Below are 10,453 nucleotides of genomic sequence, written 5' to 3' on the forward strand. Positions count from 1 at the left end.
CAAACATTCAGTCACGAGCTATTTAAAAGTGGCCACGTTTACTTTTTAAAAAAACTAGGTGTGAAAGTATGGGTACAGAGTGCAGAAAATATGGATCAAATCAGGGTTCGGGAGTAATACACTGAAAAAAAAAGGAACAAGACACAACCACTGAACTACTGTTCCCGGGTCTTTTTTTGTCAAAGCCCCTGAATACTTGAAATACTACCAAGATAAACAGCAGAAAATGACTAACTAGGATGGGGCTATGGTGAACGACAAACACGGCAAGACAAAAAACAAGAAACGAGTTCAATCTATGGCTGAGATGGACACTGTAGAAAGTGAAGTTAATGACGAGGGAGACATTTTGGCTAGCGCTGGGGCTAATGCTAGCAAAAATGATGAAATGGATGAGGACAACAAAGTTAAACTGAGGGCAAAAAAGGAAACTGTACATATCCTGTTATGTGAAGCACTTAGGTAAACCTCTAAACATCAGTTCTTCTTTGAACACAAGCCCAGAAACAACTTCTGTAGATTCAGCAACTGTGGCACTCTTCAACAGAAGGGAGTGACACAACTAATGTTCCTGTAGTCTTCCATGGAGCCAGGTGTCTTTAACCCACCTCCTCCATCCCTGTCTACATCTCTCACACAAGACTCAATAGAGAAGATTATGGAAGGCATCTTAGAAAAGCAGCAGCAGCCTGAGGGAAAAAGGCAGACAAAGAGTAACCTTGCCTGTAGTTAGCCCGAGTCCCAATATGAGACAGTTGGAGCCTCCATCCACTATAGTATTTCTATTGTTCAAAGAAGGTGCATCAAAGTTAAACTGCTAAGGGAATGATAACCCTAAAATACCCCTTTGTTCAGACAGAGGGAACTGGATGCTACCAAGAAGAGGGTGGAGAAAAAGAGGAAAAGGCCAGAATCCCAACAAACAGGCCGCCTCTGCAGATTCTGCGACATGGACCTGGAACAGGGACCAAATAGCCCACACATTCATATGGGCTTCCCTGAAGTGGCAGGGAAATACATCTACTGCCCTTCAAAAGTGTACTCTCTATACAGAGATAAAGGCATGGCCAAGGAGATGGCCTGGAAGAATTTGAGGAGTCTCTCGTCTATGAAGCAGAGAGACATAAATGGGTGGAAGAAAAAAGGAAATGAGGAAGAAACGGTTGATACTGTACATGAGAAAATTTTGTCCTAGTTGTGTTTCTTTTGTTTATAGAAATAAAAACAGATTGTAAATATAAAACCAAATATTTAATCAATCTCTGTTTCCCTCTCTAGAGAAAACATAACATTTGGTTTTGTTTTACAAGATAAGAATGATGTGTTGTAACATTATTTTGTGTATCAGCAAATTTTTTCATACACACAAAAAATGACACTCCCCTAAGTAAGTTATTTTCTTTTACAAAGTTAAAATCTTAATGCTGGTTAATACTTTAACTTGTATTTTGAACGTACCCACCGGAAGTGTCAGTACGTCTCGTTATGTTGTGATGCACTTCTTGAGATCGGCCGTTAGAGGCCAGTAAACCATCGTGATAAAACGCACATGTAAACCCTGGTCCGTTTTATTTTTAATAGCCTGAATTACTTCGTGTGCTCTTGTGTTTTAAAGGTTTCATGGTTTTCGAGGTGAGTGGATGACAACGTGGGTAAACTGCGTGAATGCAGCGCGAATAAAAGCCGGTGGAGATGCTGTGTGGAATGAAGAGGGAAGCTGTCCGTGCAGATGCCTGTTCAAAACACAGCAGACATCAATAATTCGTTTCCAAAATAATTCAGAAGAGCACGATCCCCCTTTGAGTACTTGAACACGTTCATGGATCAAAGCGAGACAGACAAATGTAACCAGGGCGTGTTTCACTGTGATCGGCGGTGATCGATTCTGCACAGGCCTGGTTCGTGTCACACAAGCCTGCAGTTTATTTTAAAGAGGAGTCGACACCATGAATGAAGTGGATTATCTTGATCATAACAGAGCTGAGAGTCTGCAGTTTGAAGAAAAGCCGGACATTAAACCTCCAGATGTTGAACAGCTGCAGGACGCTGATATAAACCAAACCGCTGGTAAGAATAAACACAGCTGGAATGCGAAGAAATCTGCTAACAGCTGATTCGCTGTGGGGCTGGGTGGAGATCACGATCGCACATCTTCTCACGATCTGCTAATCTCAATTTGTAAAAATAACAAAAGTATTTGCTATCAATGACTTTTTGTGTTCTCGGAGTTAAAAAGGCGGAACTCATCTGGGCATCGTGTAGCACCCGGCCGCTTTACACCGCGCACATATGCAAGAAATCTTGTAGTTTTTAAAGTAATTCCTTTTTAAAAACTACCTTTGAGCAAAGAAAAAAAATCTATATAACTTTCAAATGATATAAGGGGCAAACAAGAGATAAATGAAAAAAATAAATACATATATACAAATAAACTTATCTGTTTTAAGGCTTATTGGGTTTTTATGCATTTCACTCCTTCCTTAAAATGTCTGACATTAATCTAAATGGTTTGTTTGGTTACATTAATTAGCAGATATACGCTCATTGGCCACTTTGTTAGGTACAGCTGTTTAATCACTCATTTATACAAATTTTTAATCAGTCAGTCACATGGCAGCATCTCAGTGGTCAAGGCGACCTGCTGTTGAGACTGAGCATCAGAATGAAGGCGAAAGTTGATTTTGGTGACTTTAAACGTGGCATTTTGTAACCGTCGCTCTGACTGAAACATTTTTCAGACCTCCAGTTTTTTGGTTTCCTAAAAGCTCAAAGAAAAAGTACAACCAAATAAAAAAAATGTTCTAAGCATTCAACTCTTTTTTTATTTTTATTTTTTTCTAGGAATTTCATTATAAAAAATAAATATTATTTGTCACCCGTAAAGGAGCTTCTTCAGCTTTTGAATGTTCTTATATAATTTTTCATGATTTTTGCTTTTAGATAGAAAAATATGGACGGTGCTCTCCCTAAAGTTAAGTTTAGTTCATGAAACAAAGATATTTGTGGTATGAAAACATCACAGAGCAACATGCCTTCCCTATGTTTATCATTACATATGGGATTATGGGATAACCACTTTGTGTCTGTACACTTTAACATTCCAAGATTTCATCCTGGATCATGTAATGCAAAGCACCTCTCGCCACTTAATAACAGTAATGATCAGATTTCCCTTTAAACAATAAATGTCCTTCTGCATGCTCATAAATCTGTTTGCAGTGTATCAGGATCTGCTGAGCAAATTAGGTGAGCTGTTACAACATTTTCCAGTTCCAATAGAATATCAGTGTTTACGTTATGCTTCGGATTTATCTCCTGATGGGCTGATACATTCTTGGAGGAAAGTCTTGTGATGGGTACATCACAATTATAGGAGCTAATATATTACTTTTAATTTTGTGTAAAATTTGTAGTCAGGAGTATTTCATGTTTTTGTTGAGGGTCACCAGTTTATTTAAAGGCTACTAAAAAAGTATTAATTTAATTGAGATTTGCTTCTATATGATAATCACAAACATGTCAGCCTATTGCTGAACAAACACTCTGCTGCATATTAAAACAATCAAACTGTCAAAACATTTTATGTTTTTACTTAAATACCCATTCAATCCCACTGGCAACAACTGCCGTTTTAACTGCCTATGACATTTAATTCAACATATTGTGTGTAGGGGAAGTCTAAGGAGTAAAATGCATTCACTCATTTTGCAGGGAAACATTTGGGATTAAATGGGTTAAGTAAATACTTTATATACTGAAAATCAGTGTATTATTTTATCACAGTATAAACATGAAACTGAATGTCTTATACGGCTTCCTTTAGCTTACAGAACTGCAGAACTATTGCTATTCAGTTTGACACGAAGTCATCGGGTATGAAATCAAAGGCTGGCCTGCAGGCATCCCAAAGCTGCTCCAGCTTCTTGGGTTTCCTCCTCCATATTTCCATCTTTGTCCTCAGATGTACTCAATAATATTCACATCAAGAGACTGCTGGCTAAGCCCAAAGAACTTTGAGCTTTTTCACTTTGAGAAACTTCAAAATGGAACCCGAAGTGTAGCAAGGAGCTCCGTCTTGCTGAGAAATTTGACCAAATCATTTTGACCCACGTTCCCCCTGACATCTCCATACTGGATGGCATGCTGAACCACAATCTTTTCATTGTGAAAGCATTGTTGTAACTGAATCATGATGGCATGCGCTTATATCAGATCTTATGCAAAGAAAGAAAGAAAAGGTTTTGGTGTCACAGGTGTGAAAGACCTCCAGGCAGTCTATTAAGCCATCATTATTTTGTCTCTAGCCATTTGAGGTTTTTGTTTTTGCTTCCTTTACTGCTTCATAAGTAATTATATCTAAGCTTTATTTTTACCACATCCCCAAGATAAAGATCTGTGGTTTACCAAAATTTCAATTCAAAAAATGTTATTTATACAGCATCAAATCACAACAACAGTCGCCTCAAGGTGCTTTATATTGTACAATATAAAGCAATAATACATAGAGAAAAACCCAACAACCATATGAATCCCTATGAACAAGGACTTTGGTGACAGTGGGAAGGAAAAACTCCCTTTTAACCGCCGCAACCGGTTGGGGTGAGAGGAGGAAAACAGGACAAAGACATGCTGTGGAAGAGAGCCAGAGATTAATAACAAGTATGATTCAGTGCAGAGAGGTCTATTAACACATAATGAGTTAGAAAGGTGACTGAAGAAGAAACACCCAGTGCATCATGGGAATCCCCCAGCAGCCTACACTTACTGCAGCATAACTAAGGGAGGATTCAGGGATAAGATAAGTTTGAAGCCTAATCTTAAAAGTAAAGATTAAGTCCATCTCCTGAATCCAAACTGGAATCTGGTTCTACAGAAGAGGGGAAAATGAAATTGATAAATGTTTGGTCCAAAGCTTCCATCCACTCATCATGGCCATGAAGTGTCATAGTGAATTTGGTCATTTAACAATTTGTTTGAATACTTCTTTTTCCAGGTAGGTTAGAATTACCATACAGCATACATCTTTAATGATTAAAAAACAACAACAATTATGTGCACAACTTTGAATTTATTTTGGATTTTCTAAGCCACACAGGGTCATACAAGTTGAAATATGTACATTAATATTTGGTTAAATGTCCCTTAGCTAACTGCACCTTGACCAGACTTGTTATCCATCAACAAGCTTCTCACATAATTCAGGCTGGATTTTGACCACTCTTGACCACTCTTCTCAGCAGAATTGTTAGCGTTTATTTAAAATTGTTTGGTTTCCTGGCACAGATCCGAGTGTAAGCATAGTTCACAAAGTTTCAAGTGGATGGATCTCTGGGCTTTGCCCATTCCAGAACCTTAATGTCAGCCTGGTTTATTCATCCCGATGCCAGTTTTGATGTGTTTCAGCCCATTATCCTGTTAGAACGTTAACTGTGTCCCAATTTCAACCATCTAGCTGTTGATTTGAGGTGAAGTTGAAGAATTTGGAGGTAGTCTTCCTTCATTATTCCATTCTGTTGGTGGAATTTAGCACAGGCAGTAAAACAGCCTGATGACAATGAAACTGTCACGCATGAATCACCATGCATGACAGTTGGTACAGTGTTTCTGCAATGCCGTCTATAAATTAAATTAATTCAAATAAATGAAATAAAATTAAACTGTGAACTCTGTTGTTGTTGGGTTTTTTTTTTTTACTTTTAAAAGAACAGCTCAAAGAAATTAAAAATTAAAAGCCCAAAATTACCATGACATTCACACCCATGAGAAGTGGATTTAAACTTCTTACCATTACTGTAATTGTTAGGGTGACTGGTGATGGATAGTGTTTCATTTTTGGTCTCAAAATAATCCCCACTGTAACTTGAATTTCAGATTACATTAACAGCTACTGAAATCAAGGTGAACATATAGAAGCCTACAGTCAGTGATGTACATGTATGTTTCAGTATTCCCCGCAGATGTCCAGCAGATGTTGGTGATTAAAGAAGAGCTACCCTGGACCCCCAGTCTGGACCAGCAGAATCTAGACCACCTCCACATAAAGGAGGAGCATGAGGAGCTGTGGATCGATACAGGGGGAGCGCATCTTGCTGTTAGCACTAAGTGCACATTGTCTTCTATTTCCATGAAGTGTGAAGATGAAAGAGAAGAAAAACCTCAGATTGTACAGCTTCATCAAAGTCAGACTGAAGACAATGCAGAAGCAGAAGCTACAAACAGCAGCTCAGCTACAAATATCAACAATGAAATTGATGAAAAGGATTGTAGAGGACCAGAAATCGCTGGGAACTCTAATCCAAATTTCCATTTCCAACTAAATGCTGTTGAGAAGGCCCCAGACTCTTCTGAAACAGACATTAGTGATGGAGATGATTGGCAGGAGCCTTTGTCTGATGCTGGACCTGCAAACGAAGATGGTGACAGTGGTTGCCCTATACCTAAATCAAACTTGAAAACTCTGAAATCACTGAAAAGCAAGTGTTCTTTTCAGAGAAGGAAGACATGTCATTCATTCAAAAGGCCTTATGGCTGTTTGGCTAATGAGAAATTTAACAGAGTGAAACAAAGTGAATTTTCAAAGATGATAGTCAACACAGGAGAAAAAACATTTACCTGTGGTGTTTGTGCAAAAAGATTTAAACAGAAACAAAATCTGAAGACACATATGAGAGTCCACACAGGTGATAAACCATATAACTGTGATTTTTGTGGAAAAGACTTTAGACATCACTATAGTTTTAAAGTACACATCAGAATCCATACTGGGGAAAAACCGTTTGTTTGTGGCATTTGTGGTGAAAAATTTAGAAAAAAGCAAAATCTCAAACGCCACATGAGGGTTCACACAGGAGAGAAACCATTCAGCTGTGTTGTCTGCGCAAAACGATTTACACAGCAGGGCGTTCTGAAGAGACATATGAGAGTTCACACGAGAGAGAAACCATTTGGCTGCAATCTGTGTAATAAAATGTTTACACAGCAGGGGGTTCTGAAGAGGCACATGAGGGTACACACAGGAGAGAAACCATTCAGCTGTGGTGCATGTGGGAAAAAGTTTGTGCATCAACATGACCTCAAAATACACATCAGAGTCCACACTGGAGAGAAACAGTTCAGCTGTCCTGCATGTGAAAAGCGATTTACTCAGCAGGGAAGCCTCAAGAGACACATGAGGGTGCACACTGGAGAGAAACCATTTGGTTGTAATGTGTGTGGGAAAACTTTTACTCAACAGGGAAGTCTAAATAGGCACACGAGAAGCCACACACAGTAGAAATTGTACTGGGTCTTAGTGCTATTTGAAACAGTTTTAACCAACCAATCTGTGTTCGTTAAACCTGAGATGAGATAAACTTGAGGATTTCTGATTCACAAAGAAAGTTAACTTAAACTGAGTGAGACTCTGTACACTAAACCTACTCACTGACAAGTTTTCTTTAACAAACTGACTCATTTCCTTATTCCAAAAGTTGCTATCAAACCACTTGGTGGAGCAAATGAATTTAGACAAGTTTACATTTTATAAACACTAAAATGCTGATTAGGTGTCAATTCACTATCTTTTTATTTACCATGTTGGCTTTTTAATTTTTCAGTGGTCAATTTGTATGAGTGAAGAAAGTGAATATCTCACTTATTTATTATCAGCTAAGAATTATAGTGGCTTGCAAAAGTATTCGCCCCCCTTGAACTTCCCCACGTTTTGTCACATTACAGCCACAAACATGAATCAATTTCATTGGAATTCCAGGTGAAAGACCAACACAAAGTGGTGCACACGTGAGACGCGGAACGAAAATCATACATGATTCCAAACATTTTTTTTACAAATAAATAACTGAAAAGTGGGGTGTGCGTAATTATTCAGCCCCCTGAGTCAATACTTTGTAGAACCACCTTTTGCTGCAATTATAGCTCTTCTTTGCAAAACAACTCCAGCTCAGTCAGATTAGATCAGCGGTCTCCAACCTTTTTGGCACCACGGACCAGTTTATGCCCGACAATATTTTCACGGACCAGCCTTTAAGGTGTCGCGGATAAATACAACAAAATAAAACCAGTACCGGTACCGAAAAAAAGAAGATTTATTCATAACACACTTGAAAAGACCCAGGAAAACAGAGTTAACGATAAAAACGATAACAAAATAACGCTGAAAACCGATAAAAACCCTGAAAACCATACATTTCACACCTGAGCCTCAACTCTCGCGGCCCGGTACCAAACGACTCACGGCCCGGGGGTTGGGGACCGCTGGATTAGATGGACAGCGTTTGTGAACAGCAGTTTTCGGATCTTGCCACAGATTCTCGATTGGATTTAGATCTGGACTTTGACTGGGCCATTCTAACACATGGATATGTTTTGTTTTAAACCATTCCATTGTTGCCCTGGCTTTATGTTTAGGGTCGATGTCCTGCTGGAGGTGAACCTCTGCCCCAGGATTCCAAGATTGCCCTGTATTTGGCTCCATCCATCTTCCCATCAACTCTGACCAGCTTCCCTGTCCCTGCTGAAGAGAAGCACCCCCAGAGCATGATGCTACCACCACCATATTTGACAGTGGGGATGGTGTGTTCAGAGTGATGTGCAGTGTTAGTTTTCCACCACACATAGTGTTTTGCATGTTGGTCTCATCTGACCAGAGCAGCTTCTTCCACATGTTTGCTGTGTCCCCCACATGGCTTGTGGCAAACTGCAAACTGGACTTCTTATGGTTTTCTGTTAACAATGGCTTTCTTTTTGCCACTCTTCCATAAAGGCCAACTTTGTGCAGTGCACGACTAATAGTTGTCCTATGGACAGATTCCCCCACCTGAGCTGTAGATCTCTGCAGCTCGTCCAGAGTCACCATGGGCCTCTTGGCTGCATTTCTGATCAGCGCTCTCCTTGTTCGGCCTTTGAGTTTAGATGGATGGCCTTGTCTTGGTAGGTTTACAGTTGTGCCATACTCCTTCAATTTCTGAGTGTCCCACAGTGCTCCATGGGATGTTCAAGGCTTGGGAAATCTTTTTGTAGCCTAAGCCTAAATTTCTCAATAACTTTATCCCTGACCTGTCTGGTGTGTTCTTTGGATTTCATGGTGTTGTTGCTCCCAATATTCTCTTAGACAATCTCTGAGGCCGTCACAGAGCAGCTGTATTTGTACTGACATTAGATTACACACAGGTGCACTCTATTTAGTCATTAGCACTCATCAGGCAACGTCTATGGGCAACTGACTGCACTCAGACCAAAGGGGGCTGAATAATTACGCACACTCCACTTTGCAGTTATTTATTTGTAAAAAATGTTTGGAATCATGTATGATTTTCATTCCACTTCTCACTTTTACACCACTTTGTTTTGGTCTTTCACATGGAATTCCAATAAAATTGATTCATGTTTGTGGCTGTAATGTGACAAAATGTGGGAAAGTTCAAGGGAGGCGAATACTTTTGCAAGCCACTGTAAATCCATCTTTCTAACTGTGAGAGTCTTTGAATATTAATGCAGGTATCAGACTGTCAGCCAGTTAGTTAAATTAGACTGGAAACAGTGTACATTACTATAGAATGACTGTTTACATCAAAATCACCTGTATAAAGTTTCAAAGTGTTGTCACGTGTACAGAAGAAATAGCATTTCTCTGTGCAATGAAATTCTTCCTTTGCTGTCCACACACCAATGCCAAGTTAGGTAGGGTTGAAGGAGCAAGATAAATAAGGATACAAATAAGACAAGATATTAAGATAAATAACATAAAAAAAATAAGGATAAAAAAATAGTGAAAGATAAATAAGTACAAACAAAATAAGTGAAGACAAGTAAGGTATGCAGATGTCAATGTAAATGGATGTACAAAGGAGCTTAATGTGCAAAATGAACTTAGTGTGCAAAGTGTCCTGATGTGCAAATTGCAGTTGAGGTAGGTCAGATGTTCAGGAATCTGATAGGAGAAGGAGTTGTTGAATCGGGATGTTCTGGATTTCACACTTCTAAACCTTGGTATTGAGAGCAGAAGTGTGAACAGTCCGTGTTGAGGCTGTGTGGGGTCTTTGAGGATGGAGGCAGCTCTCCTCTGGACTCTGTGATGGTAGATGCTCTGCAGAGAGGGCGATCTTCTCTGCAGTTGTTATCACTCTCTGCAGGCGTTTGCAGTCCATAGCAGTACTGCTGCCGTACCACGCAGTAATGCAGCTTGATGGTGTGTTCTCCACAGTGCAGCTGTAGAAGCTGCTGAGGATCTTGGCCAACAAATTAAATTTCCTCAGCCTCCTCAGGAAATACAGCCGCTGCTGAGCCTTCTTGACCAGCTGTGTGGTGTTCAGTGTCCAGGTGAGGTCCTCACTGATGTTTACTGTGTTGTAATCAATCATACTGTTGGAAAGATGTCTGTCACAGCTAGATCTTGGAGAAAATCTCAGTGAACATGAGACTGAAATGACTTAAAACTGTAAAACTGAACAAAATG

At 39.5% G+C, this 10,453-nt stretch overlaps 1 protein-coding gene across 1 annotated transcript; it reads left to right on the forward strand.

Annotated features, from left to right (window-relative positions):
* Positions 1–1,517: 1,517 nt before the first annotated feature.
* LOC146568997 (uncharacterized) lies at positions 1,518–7,758 on the forward strand. Its single transcript, XM_085285464.1, has 2 exons — positions 1,518–2,067; positions 5,946–7,758. The coding sequence occupies exons 1-2, from the start codon at positions 1,947–1,949 to the stop codon at positions 7,271–7,273; spliced, it is 1,449 nt and encodes a 482-aa protein (XP_085141590.1). The 5' UTR covers positions 1,518–1,946; the 3' UTR covers positions 7,274–7,758.
* Positions 7,759–10,453: the final 2,695 nt, after the last annotated feature.

The sequence above is a fragment of the Mchenga conophoros genome, linkage group LG8 (genome assembly GCF_057382185.1).
Source record: "Mchenga conophoros isolate Kocher_MC1m ecotype Shallow Benthic linkage group LG8, M_conophoros_male_GT1.1, whole genome shotgun sequence".
NCBI lineage: Eukaryota > Metazoa > Chordata > Actinopteri > Cichliformes > Cichlidae > Mchenga > Mchenga conophoros.

Bases quoted from the DNA above. Each gene is read 5' to 3' on its own strand.
- LOC146568997 (XM_085285464.1), top strand. From the start codon at position 1,947: ATGAATGAAGTGGATTATCTTGATCATAACAGAGCTGAGAGTCTGCAG. The intron at 2,068-5,945 runs GTAAGAATAAAC...TGTATGTTTCAG, and splicing joins TGATATAAACCAAACCGCTG to TATTCCCCGCAGATGTCCAG.